Below are 21,227 nucleotides of genomic sequence, written 5' to 3'. Positions count from 1 at the left end.
ATCACTCTAAATGGCTCTAAAACTAAAAACAATAATAAAGTGCTTAAAGTATAACCAAAGTTATACTTTAAGCACTTTATCAATGCAACCCCTGGTTTTCCTATGTATAGCAATTTTTTTTAATGCTTTTTCTTCATTCTATATAATCAACATGTTTTGTGGCTCCAGGCATTCTATTTGTTGGAAAATTATGAAAGTTTTTTTGGTCTCGCAGGTTGCAGAAAGGAACGATGAAGCAGAGGGTGAAGTGAACGTAGTAAGATAGAATTGTCGTCGCTGTATAAAAGTCTGCTTGTTGCTCCGTCGGAGGGTTTTCAGGCTTGTAATCCTGCGCCGCTCCACTAAATGATGGCATATGAGGGACATTAGGCTATTTTTGGTTCCCCTGTAAGCGCTGCCCTCTCATTTCCACACCGAGTCTCTCTTTCAGGAGCTTCCAAGCTGAAAACTTTGCGGGTGGATGTGGTCAAGGACTCTGCTTCTGCTGCATGCCGGGAGACCTGGTTAACCCTGACGGTGCCGTTTCTCATCGCACCGGTGCCTTAGTGTCCTGCTGTTCATGATGACAGGTGACTAGGATTTAACATGAAAAAAAAACACTCTGGACTTCTGAAGGAACAAAACTAAACATTTAACACAAAATCGGTAGAGTTTCATGGACAATAGCTGAAACAATGGAGTTCATTAGGAGGATATAAGAACTGGTTGACTCATCTCTTTCACTGATAATATAATGTGTGATATGCATTAAAAAATGGCGAAACAGGCCGAAATTTATGAAGAAAAGCACTAATCGGGTAATTTGGTGCATAAACGGAAGGTAAGAAACATCACACATCAGCGTTTATGTCGGTATGTAATATGTTTATGGCTGAAATTGTACGTTTTGTATCCCATACATGAGCATTTCTACTATTTTTCCATGTTTTGTGTGACTCATCACAGAGGAAGTGGCCAAATCTGACAGACGGTTGAAAAGATCGTCGTCACGTTTATGGTTTGTAATACGGAACAGCTCCCCTCCCGCCGAGCTGCCACTGGCGCTGACAAACAAGACCGGGAGGTCAAAGGTCAGCGGGAAAAGGTGAGAGGTCGCGGCGTTTATGAACGCCGTCCTGCAGCTGGATGTGCTGCGCCGGCAGAAATGCATCAGGGTCAGGATGTCGCCGCGGCGTCAGGCAATGAGTCCAGTTTGCAGAGTTGAACATGAGCAGATTTCATTCTCCGGCTTGAGCGAACCTGGTGAAACACTCGAGTGGCCGGCCCGTCGTTCATCCACTCGCCGCTTTATTGCGGAGACGTTTCTGAATGGGCAGGAGACGCGACAGCGCCAGGGAAGTTTCCGACACGTTAACGCTCCCAGAAGAAGGCTTTGAGTTGGAACACGTGAGGCGCAGATGGCGCTGAGCTCCGTTCAGCCTGACGGGTTGGAAGACGGTTCAGAAGAGCTGAAACTGTTTCATGACACGAGATTCTCTACTCTCAGCAAGGTGTGCTCTGGATTTGCACCACAGGCTGCTTCCATTCAGTAAACCGACCAGCTTATGTCGTGTTTTGGAAGATTTTATATATATATATATATATAACATAAGATAAGCCTTTATTGATCTCACAGTGGAGAAATTTACTGGTAAAATGTAGTTCCCTGACCAGGAATCGAACCCGGGCCGCGGCGGTGAGAGCGCCGAATCCTAACCACTAGACCACCAGGGACATATATAATATAAACAAATACTTTGTCCAAGGTGCTGGCTCACTCAGAAATGGTCTTTTGGTTTACAATGAACTAGCAGTCGTGATGCGAGTCTTTGCAGTCACAGATATCAGACACAAGACAAGTAAAGTATTTGCACAATTGTTTGTAAAGAGATGGATTAATGTAAAAAAACAAAACAAAACAAAAAAAAAACACCCCAAAACATCCCACCTACCCTGTCACTGCCAAAATGGTGCATTCACACCAGGACCTACATTTTAACATGACAGTAGAATGGCGTGTTTTTTAGTAGTACTGAGATGTACTTGAACTTCAAGAAGCCCAAAGAGGGCTGCCGTTGGGTTTGGCTCCAATTTGAGATTCAGCATCCGAGGTAGTGCGTCGAAGATGGTTCCCCTAAAAGTTGCTTCAAGTGAGGGCGGGACCAAAAACATGTGGCTGAAGTGACATCTGGCACACAGTGGACTCATTTTAGTCAGTTTGCCCTGTGTACAATTTCAAGTTGCATTAAACGATGATCTGAAAAGGATAGAATGATGCTATCTTTGAGCAAATGTTTTAAAACGAGTGACACCTTCCTGATGCCATTTCTAAAAGCCTGTATCCATTGAAGAAGGTTTAAAAAGTGGATTTTGAATGGAAAATAATTTGAAACAAAATACAGTGAAATGTCCCAAAATCTTCTCCTGCAGCTGTGGCATGATGTTTTTACAAACTGTGCTATCTTTAATTACAGCATCATTGATAAATGGAAGATGATCATACACTTCGAGAAAAAAAGTAAAAGATTTGTTTATTATATTTTTTTTTTTTAAATACAAACTGGAAACCTCCATCACCTCTGGTCTCTCCTCGGGTTGGACTCCGCTGCACACGTGAACGCCACATGGCACAGATGTTTCAAACTACATCGGAAACCTTCGCCGTCACACTGCTGCTCGTGAGACTTCAATGGTCTGACGGACGGACGATAACAATAAAAACAAAACATCTGGAAGGAAGAGAAGAGCTTAGTTCAGCCTCGGACTCAGGACTCACACTTTCCAGCACACTGGAATAAAAAATAAGAAGCATAGAGCCTTTTCACCGTCGTTTCCGTGGAAATGGACGTCATCATCAAAAAGTTGCCGTGTAAACGCAGAACTCTTCTGAAACGAAAACGCAAAAACTTTCTGTTTTCACCTGAAACTGGAGATTGTTCATGTGCATACATGCGTGTGGTTTCATTAGTAAAACAAACAGTGCCCACTAGTGGCTCTACATGCTGGCTACATCTTTATCAGTGATTAGTTTACATGTAAACGCAAAACTTTTCTGAAACGAAAACGCCTACATTTTGCATTTTCACTTGAAAAAATCACCCCGATGTAACACAGGAAACACATAAAACACATAATAATCAGTACAAATGAAGCGCGTAAACAATAGAAGATGAGTCGTGATGATTGATTTACAACTGAGAGCATTTAGTGGCAAGTTTCTAGTATTTGTGGCTCGATTTCTCATCACAAATTGAAACCTGCAGCAGTTAAATCAGCTGAGAAATAAAGAGAAAGTTGCCAAAATGATCAGATTGCGTGTTTATACAGTTTTCACGGGCGGATCGATGTGAGTGACATGGTCCGGCCGGTGATGGAGAGCCCGCTGGGGTTTTCCCTGCTCAGTAAAAGTGGATGTGGGTTTAACTCCGTGGTTTTCTTTACTTAGGCCTTAATTACAAGCTGAGCTGGGAAAGTTTTCATGTAGGAAATGGAAAGATTTGGGTCCACGAGCAGCATAAGCGAGTGAAAGTAATCACAGTAATTATATAATTTTTTTCGCCAGAAAATATCTCACTGTGTTTCTTATTTAAGATTTTTGTAAACTTTTATCAGCGTTAAAAAAAAATCCCAGAATATTTGTACTCAAGTAAAACTATTGTAAGAATTAAGAATACATTTTTTTTTCTGAGACAATAAATTGGCTTTGAGCGATTCTGAATGTATCTAAGTAGATTACATGGTTCTCAATGTACTTAAAATGTAATTAAAATTACATCCTGAGAAAAATATTCTCACGAACGTGCAAGTAGAAGTGAAGTTGTTACATAAATACATATATGTTTGATAAATATATATAGATAGAGAGATAGAGAGATGGAGAGAGAGAGAGAGACACACACACACCAAATTTTATTTTTTTCCTTCTTTATCAAGTACATTCCTTTTTTTCACCTCAATAAAGCGATACAAACTACATTTTTTATGTTTCCAATCTTCCTCCATACTTTCGCTTCATGACACAACATGAGTACCTGCTCTCCCTCTGCAGTAATCTGAGTATTTGTAGTTTATTTCCCTCCACTGCTGGAGTTTAAACAGATGGAGAAACAGTAAATAAACGTTCAGCGTGTGAGTTGAACCTGCTGCGTGCGTGCGCGCGCGCGCGCGCGCGTGTGTGTGTGAGTGTGTGTGTGTGTGTGTGTGTGTGTGTGTGTGTGTGTGTGTGTGTGTTTTTGGGGCGTTTCTCTTGATGCTCGCGCGCAGGACCTGGACTGATCATTGAGCTCCGGGGGTCAAAACATCACACCTTTTTTTTTTTCTCCCCCCCATTCTTTCCAAAATATCTGGAATATTAGTCAGCTGCTTTTTTTTTTTTTTTTTTAATGTGGAGTTTGAGCGCAACCTGAGACCATCCCCACCCCTCCAGGACCCAGCAGACTTTTTCCTGGCGCGCGGTCCCGGGGCAGGTCCTCCTGACGCTGCGTCGCCAAGAGTCCGGAGGCAGGCTGAGCGCTTCTCAACCGCGGACATTTCTGGGAAAGCCTCCAAAAGCTGGGATCGAGGTTTTTTTTTTGGTTTTTTTTTTTACCAGCGGGGTCTGACTCGGACTATACTATCCGACATCTTCCTCCTTCCTGGGTCTGGGGATAAACAATGCCCGAGGAGCGCTTGGAATCAGATTAATGAGGCGTAAACAAACTTTGGGAGCTGTGACGCGCTCCAGAACTTTTTCTTTTTTTTTTGCTCTGCTTCTGCCCGAAGGACTTCATTCATTTTATCCGGTTCTGAGGATCTATTAAAGCTCCAGGTTGGAATGTTTGTTCAACGGCGATGGTCTATACTCACGAGCTCCTGTTATTATACTTGAAAACGGATGTGCGGCTGAGATGAAGTTGTGGATATAACTTCTTTTTTTTTTCTTTTTTTTTTAAAGAAAAAAACAAAAAAACAAACCTAACAACTTCCAAAATAGAAAAAAAGGGCAGACAGTGAGGAGGGTTTCCTCTGAGGTGGGTCGTTGGCATGCTGTTATGTGCTGTTATGTGCGGATCCTGTGCGCTCTGCCTCGTCCGGAGTTAATTGACGAACGACGCCAAATGCGCTAAAGACGCGTCCGGACCGAGGCTCCACCGCCGGATCTGAAACCTTCTCAAAAAAAACGCCAACTGTTGTTCCGACAAGCCGCCAGGATGAAGGTTTTCCATGTGTGCTTGGCTCTGGTTTACCTGCTGAGCTGGAGCGAGGCGGACCGACCCACTCACCTCAGGCGGCTGCAGACGCACCGACGCGCAAAGCTGGGACGCGCCAACCTGAGCGTCACGGACAAAGAGCGCCTCGTCAGACGTCTGCGTCCCGGGTTCAGCTCGGCCATCTCGGTGCACGGCTCTAGGAACGCGGGGCTCGAGGAGGGGGCCACCGGGAGGGCAGGTGGTGAGAGTGTGATTCCCAGGAGGAGAGCGGTGCTGGGCCAGATCGGCTTGCCCCGGCAGCACAGCGTGCAGCAGGACGAGGGCGCGCCGGGCGCGAGAGCCAGGGTGGCCCGCATGCCCAGCAGTGCGGGGTCACCCAACCTCCTGGCCAGCTTCGCGGGGAAGAACCGGGTCCTGGTGATCTCAGCGCCCCACGACTCCGATGGCTACTACAGGCTCATGATGTCCCTCCTGAAGGCGGACGTGTACTGCGAGCTGGCGGAGCGACACGTCCACCAGGTCGTCATCTTCCACCAGGAGGGTGAGATGGGGGGCAAGGTGAGGAGGATCACCACCGAGGGGAAGGTGATGGAGGAGCCGCTGGACACGGCGCTCATCCCCAGACTCATGAGCTTCCTGAAGCTGGAGAAAGGTAAGGAAAGTACCAACCTCCAACATCTCACCTCTTGTTTGACGTCACCCACTGAGCCCCCCCCCCCCCCCCCCCCCTTTGACCTGCAGGTAAGTTTGGGATGGTCCTGCTGAAGAAGACCCTGCAGGTGGAGGAGAGGTACCCCTACCCGGTGAGGCTGGAGGCCATGTACGAAGTCATCGACCAGTCGCCCATGAGGAAGCTGGAGAAGATCCGGCAGAAGGGCTTCGTCCAGAAGTGCAGAGGAGCCGGAGTGGAGGGTCAGGTGGAGCAGGGCACCTTCACCGGTGAGCCGCACGGCTGATTCCCGCTACCAAAGGATTCATGTTGAAATAAATAAATAAATAAATACTCCTGTTGTAGAACTCCAGACCACATTTTCAAGATCTTGGTCTTGGGATTCTCTGGTCTTGATCTGGACATGTGGCCTTCTAACGTCTCACAAAATCATACCTAAATCAACATTTTATCTTGTTTTCATTGTACTTTCACATAGAAAGTACATTTTAACTAAAGTGTTTTTAAAAGAGGTGCAACTAAAATGCATAAAAATAGCTTTTAAACTATAAGAAAAAGGGAAAAACTTTCTATTTAATCCTAAAATGACTACGATTTTTGAAAGAAAACCAACTTAAATATGGGGAGAAGAACATACTAAACTTATTCAAAAAGAGCTCAAATGTAAAAATTATCTATAAAACTGTTAGAAAAAAAATAAGATTGAAACCTTTTAAAAATCAGGTCAAAAATGGCTGCGAATGTGATGAAATGTTTAAAATCCTAAATCGTGCGTCATAAACATCACAAGTGCAACACAGGATACAGTTTTAGTATTTTTTTAAACTTTTTTAAAAAAAGTTAAAATGTATGAAACTTTTTCAAAACGTATGAAACTTTAGAAGCTCTGTCAACTTCATTTTAAATGTTAAATGTGTTTTAAGGGTTTTAGGTGGTTTTAACTACAATGCAGCACTTGTCAAGTCAGAATCTAATTCTGCTTCTTTCAATGAACTGAATGCAAAAATAACGTTAGTTTGACTCACTTCACCACCTTGTGGCAGAAGTTGGTATCACAGGTTGGTTCGCTTTTTTTTTTTTAACTTCAAGATATTTCTCTTCCATTCTCAAGATTATTTTTAAGCTGTGTTTGACCCTACCAAAAAACCTTGTACCTTTGAGAAACAAGGGTTTGGGTTATACTAATGACATATTTTGAAATATTTAGTTAGTGACTCACAAAGGGACCCTAAGCAAGTAAAGAAATGTGCTCAACTTTTATCTGCAGATACTGTGGCGTCCTTTCATTGTGCAAAGACGTGCATTTGCTGTTCATTGGTGACTCTACATGATGAAAATGTTATGTGTTTGGAAATAGTAAATACTCTTCAGCTTGAATGACCTCCACTTCCTGTTTGGACAAAGTGATATAAAAGATGGAGGAATGGATGAATCAGTGCTAGTCGGTGTACTGGCCCTCTGGTGGTGGAGGATTTTAATCTAAAAGTGAATCATCTGACTCTTTTTGTTTCTGTTCGCCAGCTCCTGACACACCCGTCGAGAGAAAACCTGGAAAGAAGATCCTCAGGAAGCCGCCACAGGCCTCGACCACGACGGCTACGACCACCACCACCACCAGACGACCAACCACCACCACCACCACCACGACTCGACCTACAACCACAACAACAACCAGGGCAACGACGACAACGACGACCAAAGCAACGACGACGACCACCAAACCGACAACCACCACCAGAAGAACTACAACCACCACCACCACCAGGAGACCCACCGCCACCCAGAGAGCCACCAGAGCCCAGACCACGGCGCTGTGGTTCCCCGCGCCGAGAACCACAGTGGACCCCTACTACTACAACCGCCGGGAGCGGGAGCGGGAGCGGGAGCGGGAGAGGCACCCGGCCAGAACCACGCCGGCCGGCGACAACCGCACCGACAAGGACGGCAGGGATCCACACGGCCGCAAGCAGCCGGCGGTCAAGGTCAAGCCCCCCAAGAAGAAGAACGGGGGAGAGAAGGTAAAAGATCGGCCGCGTGCGGTTCTACAGCTCATCTGCAGCTCCTCTGCAGCGGCTCCTCGGAAGCTTTCAGAATAATACGTGTGGAGAAACAGTTAGTTTTTAATTTTTGTTGTGTTGGCATCCCGTACTGGTTTTTGAAAACGGGTTGAATCGCCAACAGCTAAATAAGATAAAACAGCCACATTGGATGGATTTGATTATAATACGGAAAACTATTAAAGGACAAACGGTCAAACTATAAATGATTAAAATCACCAGTATGGCTTTTTTTTTTTCAGAAACAGAAATTTTTTTTATTGTCCCTTATAACACCATAGTACAAACATACAAACATATACAAACATATAAAAACAACATGGTAAAACAAAGACAAAGATGATAAAATATTTTTTTCCTAAAAACCTAGCATAAAAGTGCAAATATAAAAGTGCCGACTCAGCAGTCTGACAGATAAAGTGCCATTTAAAAAAAAAAAAAAATTTAAAGTGCAGAATTTTCCTAATGTTCACAAGACTTTCAAAATGTAATCCTGTGGTTTGACCTGGTATTAGCAAAACTATTTCTTTTTTTGATTAAAAAAACAAAACAATTGGGGCCATCCCATGCATGGATTTGTCTATTAGGATTTGTCTAAAAAAAAAAAAAAAAAAAAAAAAATCCTCAAAGCTGAGGCTGTTTGTGTCTTGCGTCCAGGTGATGACCAACGAGTACGAGGACCGCTACGAGCCCGGGAACCCGACGGAGAGCGACCCCGAGGGGGCGGAGACCTTCGCCAACGTCAGTCCCACCAAGAGGGCGAAGGGCAAGCAGGACAAGAAGAAGAAGAAGAACGACAAGGCCCTGAAGAAGGCGGAGAGGAGGGGCGGGAAGCCGGGGAAAGACGGGAAGGTCGGCGGCAAGAAGAACGGCAAGAAGCTGTCCAAGTACCCCGAGAAAGAGGACTACCCCAAACCCACCAAGAGGCCCACGCCGCCGCCCAAGAGCTCCCTGGCCTCCTTCCTGGATTACTTCGAGAACAGGAGGCGGCTGCTGGTGAGCGAGTAATCTGATTACTTTAGTGTGTTCTGTAGCTGTAGTAAACACAAGTAATGACACGACAGGGACTAAGCGAACTGCATTAAGACGAGAATATCGCGGTAAAAAGTAGCAGGTAATATCGATTTTTTCTTTTGTTTTTTTTTTTCTTGTTACCGTTTCACTGAACTCCTGTTTGCTGGAGGAGCGAACGCCTCTGTGACCCCGAACTAACTCGTCCTGACGCGAAACACGAAATCTGACCCAAAATAGGTAGCATTAGCATTAGCATGAGCATTAGCCCCGACATCCCACATCTATTATTCAGTTCATGTTATGTATATTTCCGTGGCGTTAAAGCGCCTCTGCAGGTGTGATATGAATACTACAGCATATTACAGTATTTTAACCAGATTACAGAGCATCTTCCTCCCACCTGAACTTAATGAGTGGATCAGTCATTAAACAGTCTGAGTGACTTTTGACTATTAGAATATAGATCGTAGTAATTCCTGTAAAAAAGGATTTCTAGAATCAAATTCTTTCTGTTAACTTTCACAATCCCGTGAGTTTTGCTGATCTTGGCTTCGGCGGTTTGCCTGTTTAATCCCTGAGCTCCGTTACATCACGGTCATATTTTAAACGATGAGATGTGAGTTTATAATCTGAAACAGTAGAAAAGCTGTAGCGGGAGGACGAGACGTACGGATCGACTCGTCCCTCCGTGTTGTTTCTGTGTATGGCGACGAAGTGGACGAGGTAATTTAACGCTCTGCACAGCTGCGTGTTAACAGACTCTGCGTCTCTCCAGAGGGTCTTATCACGGCAGTGGAAATATTCCTCCGCCTGCCGCTTAGTGTAAACACCACCTCTGTGTGTGTGTGCGTGTGTGTGTGTGTGTGTGTGTGTGTGTGTGTGTGTGTGTGTGTGTGTGTGTGTGTGTGTGTGTGTGTGTGTGCGTGTGTGTGTGTGTGTGTGTGTGTGTGTGTGTGTGTCTGTGTCTGTGTCTGTGTGCATATGTGAGCATAGTTGTGTACGTGCGAATGTGCATACGCACACACACGCACAGGCCCACATGCACACGCACGCACACACACACACACACACACACGTATGTGTACATGGGTTTATGTGTGTGTGTGTGTCTGTGTGCATATGTGAGCGTGTGTCTGTGTGTGTGTGAATGTGTATGTGTGTGTGTGTGTGTGTGTGTATGTGTGTGTGTGTGTGTATACGCAAGTGTCTTATGTGTGTGCATATGTGAGCGTAATTGTGTGCGTGAGAATGTGCATACCCACACACGCACACACACATACAAATATATGCACACGCACGTAGACATGCTCACACACACACACACACACACACACACACACACACACACACACACACACACACACACACACACACACACACACACACTCACACACACACGCACACACACACACACACGCACACGCGCGCGCACACACACACACACATACACACATAAGTGTACATGTGTTTATATGTGTGTGTGTGTGAGTCTGTGTGCATGTGTGAGCGTGTGTGTTTGTGCGTACACGTGTATGTGTACCTGTACGTAATGTTGTGTGTGTGTGTGCAAATGTGCATGTGTTTATAAGTGTGCATGTGTGTGTCATTACAAACACATGATCCTGTCCCCCCCCCCCCCCCCGCGCCCCCCTCACAGCTCATCACCTCCCCCGGCGAGGAGAACAGCATGTACGTCCAGCAGAGAGACGAGTACCTGGAGTCGGTGTGTGAGATGGCCATCAGGAAAGTGTCCATCATCACCATCTTCGGCTCGCTCACCAACTCCACCATGAAGATCGACCACTACCAGATCGGTGAGACGTTCAGGTTCCGTCTCGACGCAAGTACACTTCACGCACCCACTCACAGCGGATTTCTGCAATTTCACACTCGATGTCTGAAAAGAAAACACAAAAAATAAAGAAGAAGAAGCAAGCGTAGGAAGTGTAGCAACCAATAATGTAATACCTGCCAATAACTCAATAATTTGGGATATTGTAAATGTGATAGCGCCAATGAAATATTTGAGCCAATATCATAAAAACATCCAGCCAATTATTAAATCAGCCAGTAATATTACTGTATTGGTAAGTATTGGAGGTAAAAGTGTGTTTTTAATTTTTTTAAAGTTTTTATGTGGTTTGCTAATCAAAAAAAAAGTTGAGTGGATGGTATAGTCATCATATCCATTAATTGAAGATACATACTATGTAGCACTCCCAGTTATTTGATTACATTGAGGACAAGTTGTTATTATATTGACTTTATTACTTAAAATAATCAAATTATTACAATATTATCCATTCTTATTTTACTTAACTTAGTATTTGTGCACGTTGGTTGTTCATCTTCGTAAAGCCGTTCATTTCAAGAGCAGCAAACAGATTCTAGAGCATCTTCCTCCTCTGTGTACCATCCTGAACGAGAGGTACGTTTTCCTCCTCTGGACTGGTTGTGTATCCTGAATACGGTTTATCCGTCACACCCACACACACACAAACACACTCAGAGTAATCATGACAATGTTTTAAAAAAAAAAAAAACCCTCTTTCATTAAATCTCTCGAGCTGCTCGTTAAGACGCAACAAAACCGCCGCTTGTTTTCCCCATGAGAAGCGCAGCGTCACCGGCGTTTCCCCTCTTTAATGTTCCGAGGGTTTTTTATAAGCGGCGTCGGACCCGAGGGCTCGGTCAGCGCCGTTTCACTCCAGGACACACACAGACACACTCACACACACACACACACACACACACACACTCACTTTATGAGTCTGTCGCTCCGCGTGACGGCGAGGCTTTATCCGACTGGAAGACGACGTCACCCATGGGTGGCCTCGCTTACGCTAGTGTTCCACTCACCAGCTGGACGGCCAGCGTGTGTGTGTGCGTGTGTTTGTGTAAAACCGGTGTTTAGTGAAGTGGATAATGAGAAGTTCCATATGTGTAACCATCAGGTCGTGGTACTTGGAGCAGAAGGTAAAGAAGTGGAGTCTTGAATTCTAAATCTCACGAGATTCGCATTGTCGCATCTGAGCAAGACCCTTAAAACCCAAGAGGCCCCTGGAGATTTTATTGACCAGGAAGATTTCTGATTACCGTAATATCTAGATTATAAGCCACGACTACTTTCTTCACACGCTGTGAACCCTGCAGTTTAAACAATAACAGGGAGATTTTATGGGTTTTTACGGGTTAACGAGCTTCATCCGGACTTTACTTCCGCCTGTATCTGCGCCTCTGTTTCTCTAAAATCGGCCCTAAAAGTGATATTTCTGTCTTCCTGACGTCGTCATGTGCTTTGTCATCGCCGTGAGTGATGCGTTCAGGCGCATCACGTAACTCCGACCTGTTGCTCCCTATCGCAGCGCTCCATGGTTAACCAGTTAACCAAAATAATCAATGAAATACTTTACAGAAAAGTGCGGCATATACACTCTTTTTAGATCTGCTGGGTGCGGCTTATGTTCAGGTGCCATCAATAGTCTGGATAATACGGTAGCAGTTGTGCACTCATAGCTAGCACCGAGAGAGCGTGAGTGTGAATCTCTGCACGTCATAACAAGTCGGTGACCCTTTAAGTCCGTCGTCTGTCGGTCCGTTGCGACGACGGGTGAAGACAGATTACACCCTGGAGACATCGCCGGTCCGACCCAGGGCGAGCACACAGAGACACACAACCACACACATACACACCTCGGGACAATTTAGGGTCACCACTTAACCTCTCTTGCTGCGTTTTTCTAACCTTGTACAAAGAAAAGTCCACAGTAAACATTCAAGCTCCTTTAATAGGGTCCACTCGGTATCCGTACCTAAGAAGTGTATCTCCACGTATGCAGATGACGGTGTGGTAAATGGGAGTAAATCTATACTTTGTTGGAGAAGAGCCGTTGAAATCTTGAGAGTCAACAACACCAGTGCATTTCGGCAACTTTCCCATCTGGACGTTGTTCGGTCGAGATCTGTATTAAATCTCCAGCATATGATTCCCAGTGAAGAAATCACATTTATTTACGTTTGTTTATTTACACGAACAGCTGGTTCTTTCAGAGCCCACCCTCCTTTATGTTGATGTGACTTCACGGGTGTTTGGGTTTTCCCGACTCCACTGCTGCACGTTGTTCTGCGGTCTGTGTGCAGAGTGGGAGCGGCAATTAAAGGCTTCGGCACATTTCTGCCAGATCACCGTGGATAAAAGCCGCTCTTTGTCGAGTCCCGCTCTGTTTGCGTGTTTCCTCCCTTCACTGCCTTCACTCTCTTGTCACATTCGCCAGAGGAAATGGCTTTGAAGTCAGAAATGGAAAACACATTGTCCTCTCATTGTGGCTCATGTGACGGGAAAACAATTGAGCATCGTTTCATATCGAGACGACAGACAGTGATGGGACTTTCTCACTTTGTTTTCGGATGTTACAGCTGACAGTACCACAGGAACTTTTATCCAAAGTGGGGGGTCTGGGACCCATTTATGAGGACCACAAAAGACCACAGACCAACAGTGTTGAGCTTCTTTGTAAGTCTTCGGCCGTCTGGGTCGTCAAAGACGAATTTAGATCATCGTTTTTGCAGACTGCATGAGCTGAATCTATCGTGACTCGATGTGATTACGCAATCTCGATGACGTGATGACGAAAGAAAAAAACGTCATAAAAGTGCGCCGTCCATTCAGGAAAAATAAAGGCGCTAAACATGGACAGAACTCGCGCCCTGGTTCACCTTCTTGTTCTTTGCAGGCATGATGTTCACGTTCATAAATGTTATACTTTTTATGTAAATGCTTAAACTTGGTAATTTTGTGACGTAAATGAATTGAATGGTAACTCAGCTATTTTTAAAGCATTAAAAAAACGTTATATACTTTAAAATCAAGAGGTCTATGCAACAACGCCATGATTGTTTGGAAATCCAAGAGAATACATCGTTCTATGTAGAAGGTTACAAGGTACTTCTAATACAACATATAACAAGGTCTAGTTTTCGTTACTCTGGTGCCCAAAATGACCGGCGTACATCCAGAAATAAACTATATTAAAACCTGCTGAGTCAGCGTTTGTCTGACATGGTCCGGGTGGTTCGGGGTCGTCGTCCCTCAGTAAACTGAATCCTTCCTGACTGAATTGTTTTTCCAGAGAATGACAAGCCCATGAAGGGCCTCCGCCAGGAGGACCTGGTGAACCAGGATCTGATCACCGAGCTGAGGAAGGAGTTCAGCATGACGTTTGACGACTTCTACATGGTTCTCACCGACACCGACATGAGAGTCCAGGTGGGAACTCGTTTCTAGGATTTTTATTCAAATTAGGCTGAATTTTACAGTAAATGTTACAGCGAGTCAAGTGTGTGTGTATATGTGTGTGCGTGCTATACTTTAATCACGGGGCTGTTTTCAGACACACTCATCAAAGAGTCCAGTGTTCCTGTTCTGTGCTGACAGGGGAGTCTGTGAGTTTACGTGTGTGTGTGTGTGTGTGTGTGCGTGTATGCAGCTGTGTTATGTTTTACTGCATGTGCTACAGAATGAAAGAATGAGGTATTCATACTTTATTACTGTAGATTTTTCAGGTACTTTACATTTTACTTTTCCTCCATATGAAGACAAATTGGAAAAGGCATCCAAGATAAAAGCCCCAAACTCCTTCAAAATATAAGTCCTTGTTGATTAGAAATTACACTGAAACTTCAAATATGTATATATAGAGATTATCTATCATCATCATCATCATTATTAATATTATTATTGTTGTTGTTATTATAATTTTCCATCTTGTTGTCAGTTTCTTTTGTTATGCAGTACAAGTTTCAACCACCAGATGGTGTATTGAGTCGCTTTATGAGAAAGCAGCAGGAGGAATCTCAGGCTCTTTTCCGACGACTCTACAAATTTAACAAACATACAACATCTAACTTCAGCCTCGTTAAAAACTAATCGAAAAGAAAAGCCACAAACCAAAAAGCAGAACTTAACGCCGAAGCAACTGGAAAGTTTTACAACAGGGACACTGACTCGAGTTTTACCAACAGAAACACCCTGTGAGGCAACAGACCTCGAGCTGCTTCCCAGACGTTTTCACAAAAGCTGGTTTGGATTTGGCGGACACAGAATCTAACATTGTCTTAAACATCCCTTCATCCCTCCACTGGGAACAGATCTGCTATTGTTTCAGTCTATTTTCATATCCTCCGTGCTCTTTCCACATTCTGCTCCTCAGGCGTGTTGATTCGTTCTTTCTTTTTTCCCCTCGCTTCAGCAATCGTACGAGGTTCCCATCGCCATGAAGGCGGTGTTTGACTACGTCGACACCTTCTCGTCTCGGATCCGGGAGATGGAGCAGCAGAAGAGGGACGGGGTGGAGTGTAAGAAGGAGGACAAGCCGCGGTCGCTGGAGAACTTCCTGTCCAGGTAGAGCCGGTTTAGAACGCTGCCTTGTTTATGTGATAAAAAAAAAAAAAACAGGGACAAAAAAAAGAGTTTCGCGTTTACAGGGCAATGTTTCAAAAACAACGTCCATGGAAATGGCAGAAAAGCTGAAAAAGATTTCACGTTGGGCCACAAGTTGACGCTGTTGCCGGGAGAACACGGACATTCTCGTGGACAGACGACCAAGTTGGATTGTTATTACGGTGACGGTCAAAATATAACTACCAAGTCCCGGGAGAACATGGACCGGGAGTCACGATACTCCGAAAGGATTATCCCTCTACTGAGCATGTGCAGAACTACTATTAACTCCAGCCGTGGTGCGTAAAAAGCAGCGTCAGCATTTTCCCCGTCTTCATGGGCGCTGAACCCGAGCGTTTCCAGAGAGTTAGCATTTTCAAAAAGTTGTTTCTCGTGTCAATACTAAGTGAAGACATTGTGTAAACAACCCCCTCCCCCCCAAAAATAAAATAAAAAAACAAGCTTGTCTGTTTCATTAAAACGGACTTTGATGGACCTTCTTGGTGGGAAAAACCACATCACTCTGGTTTGAACCTCGGTGAAACCAGTGTTTGGGTGGTCTCGTCAGGCAGCGTCCGCTTCAGACTGGATTTCTTTGCCTACATTTTCTCAGTGATTCCAAGCGATATTTGGCAGAGAGGGGTTTGTTTCTTCCTGCCCCACTCGGACTGAAAGTCACAGAGGCGCTCGATGCTCCTGCAGGCTCAGTCACTGCAATATATCCACCAGACAGGTCTGAGAAGTGGCTGCTGGTCGCTGTGCTGCGGCCGTTTCGCCGTAATCCGCCTCCTGGCAGTAACGCTCGGGAAACCAATGAAATGTTAAGAGCTGCGGACGCCATTTAAATCCACATTTTTCGCCTCTTGATTGCAGGTTCCGCTGGAGACGTCGCCTGTTCATCATCTCCGCCCCCAACGACGAGGAGTGGGCGTACCAGCAGCAGCTCTACGCTCTGAACAGCCAGGCCTGCAATCTGGGTGAGTTGCCGCGCCGCCGCTTTTCGTAACTCCCACCTGGTGGTCGCCAGTTTCCCCGCTGCGAGTTCAGCATCAGATCAGAAACGTACCATAACAACCCAAGACTGGAAGGATGTTTATTACCTTCGCCAACTTCATTGGGTCACGTTGGGTCACGTTGGGTGACCGATGAAGTTGGTCGAGAAGCTTTCTTGTTCTTGTTCTTGTTCCTGTTCCGGTTCTTCTTCTTCTTCTTCTTCTTCTTGTTCCTGTTCTTCTTCTTCTTGTTCGTGTTCTTCTTCTTCTTCTTGTTCCTGTTCTTCTTCTTCTTCTTGTTCCTGTTCCTGTTGTTCTTCTTCTTCTTCTTGTACTTGTTCCTGTTCCTGTTCTTCTTGTTCTTCTTCTTATTCCTGTTCTTCTTGTTCGTGTTCTTCTTCTTCTTCTTGTTCCTGTTCTTCTTCTTCTTCTTCTTCTTCTTCTTCTTGTTCCTGTTCCTGTTGTTCTTCTTCTTCTTCTTATACTTGTTCCTGTTCCTGTTCTTCTTGTTCTTCTTCTTCTTATTCCTGTTCTTCTTGTTCCTGTTCTTCTTCTTGTTCCTGTTCTTCTTGTTCTTGTTCCTGTTCTTGTTCTTGTTCTTGTTCTTGTTCTTGTTCTTGTTCTTGTTCTTGTTCCTGTTCCTGTTCTTCTTCTTCTTCTCCTCCTCCTCTCCTTGAAGTTGAACTACTGCCATCTGTTGGTTCTGTCTGGTCTATACAATTCCCGCCGCAAAGAAAGAAAGAAAGAAAGAAAGAAAGAAAGAAAGAAAGAAAGAAAGCTTTTCTCCTCACCTCATGGAAGAGATCAAAAGAGATCAGCGTCTGTTGCCACGGAGACGTTCCCTGCCTATGTTTCATACAGTGATGTTGCAACCTGACCTACCTGGTTACCATCGATATGAGCTAACGGCTATCATGTTCTGAACAGGGAACCTATAAATTGTACTTCGGATCATTTCAACCAAGCAAAATCAAACGTCTCGATTCTTCTCTTAGTTTTATTTTGACCTTCTATTTCACCTTATCGTGACCCTCACATGATCTGATCCCTCCCCGCCAGAGCATGAGTCAGATCCGAGCGCATTAATCATGTGAAGAAAGTTGTTTATCGAGGATATCGTCTGCATGCGTGGAGGGATTACAGATGACGGCGCTGGCAGAAGGAGCGACTCTGTTTCTGTCTGAGGCCAACAAGCTCCTCCTCCTCCTCCTCCTCCTCCACTTTTGCTCTAAAATCTTACTGAGTGTAAATCTCACAAAGAGACGTTTATCCAAACTTTGCACAAGTCAACAAGCCGATGCATCTGGCAGATTTACGCAGGATAAATATAAACATTAAACAGCCGCCGGCGGACTTCACCTCTCGGAAAAGCCAAATAAATGCTGTCATCGGGACTTTCTAGCCATGTTGAACCTCTGGCTGCAGCTCGGCTCACATCAACCAGAGTTCTGATTCACTTTTTTCACCGACGCCTGTTGATTTTTACTCATTTGCTCATGTTATTTATTCAAACATAAGGCCCCTGGGGATAAAAGTGGCCGGCAAGACGCTCCAAGCCGGACACACCTCATAAATAAAGTCTCATATGTTTCATATAAAAACCTTAAATCGTCAAATGCTAAGAAACTAACATCCGGAGTTAACTTTTGAGAAGAGTATTATGTACATTTACTTGCGTATGGATGGATGTGCTGTACTATTCCTTCTGACACAAGTAGTGAAACCCCATGACTTTTGAGGAAAGTAACTGGTGACGATAACCAGACGTGTTGAGAAGGTAGAAAGTCTGGACCGCTTCCATGAAGTCAGTCCAGCTCTGACGTCAGCCTGCATGAATGTTCATTGTTCCAGTCCGAAAGGTGAGCAAAGAAAGAAAAGAAAAAAAAGACGTCTTGCCTCATCAGCCGGCCAAGATCAGGTTGTGTGAGGTTTTTTTTTTTCCAGCACTGGTGTGTTGCCCCCCCCCCCCCCTCCCCCTTTCAACTAGAAACCACTTTCTTTTCAGGACGGCTCCAATAATAAACCTGTTTGGACTTTATCACCGCGTCCCCGTCTGAAGGTTTTCCCCTCGTCCGTCTGAAATATCTCTCCTCTCATGTGTTTTTGTGGTGGTGGTTGCCGTGGTGACGCAGGTCTGAGGCACATCGCCATTCTGAAGCTGGTTGGCACCGAGGCGCCGGATATGGGCGGAGTCCTGGAGCTGTATCCTATCAATGGTGAGTACTGTCTCTTTAAGATAAATATACCTTTAACTTACGTCTTATGTTTGGAGGGGGGGGGGGGGGGGTGATCATGAAAATAATTGGGCAAATCAGTGCAAAAGTTCTTTGCACAGGAATCTTTTCTTGGATAAACACTTCTTGTGCAAATCTAGACTTTCTACTCCAGTCAGGATATTGACATTTTCATCATATATAGCGAGGGGACACCCTGTACTGAGTGGACAAATCCTCGTGCAAAGACAGGTTTTAACTGTCAACACTCCTTAAAGAGCGGACAACCTGCCAAACGCAGACAACGGACGGGTTTTCCTGCCAAATCTCAAGCTGAGCGACAGTAAAAACGGCCACAGAATTAATTTTGAGATATGATTTATCTTATTTGTCCCAGCAAAGCGGTGCTGCGCTGTGATGACCCTCTCAGCTTACCGTTCACTTTGTTACACCAGGGGAGTCAAACGTAAGGCTTGTGGGTCAAAGACCCCAAAAAACCACGAAATAAGGTGGTTATATAGGATTTAGAGGAGGGTTTTTTTCACATTTCATAGTATTTTACAGCAGAATGTCTCATTGGAATTGATTATGTTGAGATTGTAGTCATTTTCAGTACCAGCTATGTGATCTTGCAAAACTGCAGACACTTTCATCCCGTACACTTTGTGCCACAACAAAGAAAAAAGTGTAAATTCAAAGGTTATTACGGTAGTATTTTACCGGTCCGGCCCACTCAAGCTGAAACTGATCTGTACATGGAAGTAATATTTTATTTAGTATACATCTCTGTATATATTATATACATGTTTATATGTATATCTATATCTATATTGGTTCAATTATATGCTATTAAAAAGGTATGTTTCTTCAAGAACATATTTGGTTCATTCAATATCAACTGGTCCAGACCAGTTGATATTGAATCAGTAAAAACCATCAGAGGTTTTACTGAATATTCAACAAAGAAAAACAAAAAAAACAGTTGAAATCTAAAGGTTATTATGGCTCCAGGTTACTGAACTGCCCCACTAAGGGGGCAAATGGGCCATGGAATCCCATCAGCAGTGAAAGAATGGAGATGAAGGGGTTAAATCAATGAAATTGATTTTTAAATTTTTTGAAACTCGTCTTAAAACCCATTTTTATTCTTTGGCTTTTACCTCAGCGTGAGACTCTGCTCTGGTTTTGGTGCCTTCGTTTTTCTCTTATTGTTTTAACTTTTTATGTTTTGTTTATTGTTTTACCATTTGATTGTTTTAAACTTTTTTATTGTTTTAAATGTTTTTATTTTGCCTCTTATATTTTTATTTCAATGTACAGCACTTTGTCTCGGCTACGGCTGCTTAAAGCGCTTTATAGATAAAGTTGAGTCGAGTTGAGTTGAGAAACAGTGACGAGGAAAGAAGAAACCCGGAGTCTCGCAGAAACTGCAAGTGCTTCCAGTCGACTTGCGGTTTCTGCGTTTTGGCGCTTCGATCGCCGCGCAGGAAGCTTCCCCCGTGAGTGTCAATGCGACGGGAACAAACGTCCCCGATAGATAAACCTTGCGTGTCTTCGTCCCCCCCACAGGGACCGCCACGGTGGAGCGCGAGGGTCTGTCGGGCACGCTGGTGAAGGACATGAGGAACTACTTCCAGATCAGCCCCGAGTACTTCTCCATGCTGCTGGTGGGGAAGGACGGCAACGTCAAGTCCTGGTACCCGTCGCCCATGTGGTCCATGGCCATCATCTACGACCTGGTGGACTCCATGCAGCTGCGCAGGCAGGAGATGGCCATCCAGCAGTCGCTCGGCATGCGCTGCCCCGAGGACGAGTACGGCGGCTACGGCTACCACCAGCACGGCTACGAGCACGGCTACCAGGACGGCTACCACCAGGGCTACGGCTACTAGTCCGCCTCTCTCTTTGACCCGCCCCCCCCCCCCCGCACCTCCACCGGGGAAAGTCGCCCGAGATCCTCGAATGTTTCGTAGCACTTAAGCGGGAAGCGTCAGAACTGCTTCCAGCCTCTTCGGTTGTTTTTTCCAGGCGGGGGAGGGGCGTAGGACGCTGCATGAGACGGGCGGGGGGGGGTGGGGTGGATTTGAATCCCAACGGTTAGTCGGCGACGGGGTAGATGAGCCCGGGCTTTTTTTTAGCTTTTTAACGTTTCTCCACTTCCAACACTTTAACATCTTTGATCTGTCGCCTTCACTTCAGCTTCCAGGTCAAAGTCACGTACCTCCGGCACCTTGACGTTGTAGATAACTGGCTCAATGCCAGACGTGTATTTATTGGACATCTGTTGCATCTGCGGTGCACTTACAGATTATTTTATGAACAGCAGCTGTCACGTTATTTGTACTTTGTAAAGTTTCTGTTGCTATTAAATAAAAAAAAGAATTATGTTCTTATTTATACTCAATGGGCTATATGACAAATAAACGTTTAACTACAGAGGAGGGCCTTTGACGTCCTCATTGGTGAGTTGATTCGTGGCGATCTGTTGAGCTGCAGCTCCACCTAGTGGCCACGAGTCGTAAGAGCACGAGAAGTTCTGGGTTAAGATTCAGCCTTAAATTATTTGTTCATCATTGACGAAGCTGCTTTTTTTACCCCCACACTTAGTTTGAACTGTGTAATTATATACAGCTTGCAGAACATTTTTAGGTTTTATGCAGAGGTGGAAATGTTA

General features: G+C 44.8%; 1 protein-coding gene across 1 annotated transcript; it reads left to right on the top strand.

The window, feature by feature from the left end:
• Positions 1–4,498: 4,498 nt before the first annotated feature.
• On the top strand, positions 4,499–20,989 carry ccdc80 (coiled-coil domain containing 80). Its single transcript, XM_080497985.1, has 10 exons — positions 4,499–5,820; positions 5,910–6,107; positions 7,360–7,856; positions 8,553–8,891; positions 10,567–10,723; positions 14,039–14,175; positions 15,158–15,309; positions 16,222–16,325; positions 18,473–18,556; positions 20,123–20,989. Exons 1-10 carry the CDS (start codon positions 5,169–5,171, stop codon positions 20,443–20,445), a joined length of 2,643 nt encoding a protein of 880 aa, XP_080354111.1. The 5' UTR covers positions 4,499–5,168; the 3' UTR covers positions 20,446–20,989.
• The last annotated feature ends 238 nt before the right edge of the window (positions 20,990–21,227 follow it).

This window comes from Blennius ocellaris (assembly GCF_963422515.1).
Source record: "Blennius ocellaris genome assembly, chromosome: 6".
NCBI lineage: Eukaryota > Metazoa > Chordata > Actinopteri > Blenniiformes > Blenniidae > Blennius > Blennius ocellaris.
Note: the sequence above shows the minus strand (reverse complement) of the source record. Positions and strands in the feature narration are given on the sequence as shown.

Excerpts from the sequence above, each read along its gene's own strand:
- ccdc80 (XM_080497985.1), top strand. The coding sequence starts at position 5,169 with ATGAAGGTTTTCCATGTGTGCTTGGCTCTGGTTTACCTGCTGAGCTGG. Across the intron at positions 7,857-8,552 it reads AGAAGAACGGGGGAGAGAAG|GTGATGACCAACGAGTACGA; the intron begins GTAAAAGATCGG and ends TCTTGCGTCCAG. Across the intron at positions 16,326-18,472 it reads CAGCCAGGCCTGCAATCTGG|GTCTGAGGCACATCGCCATT; the intron begins GTGAGTTGCCGC and ends GTGGTGACGCAG.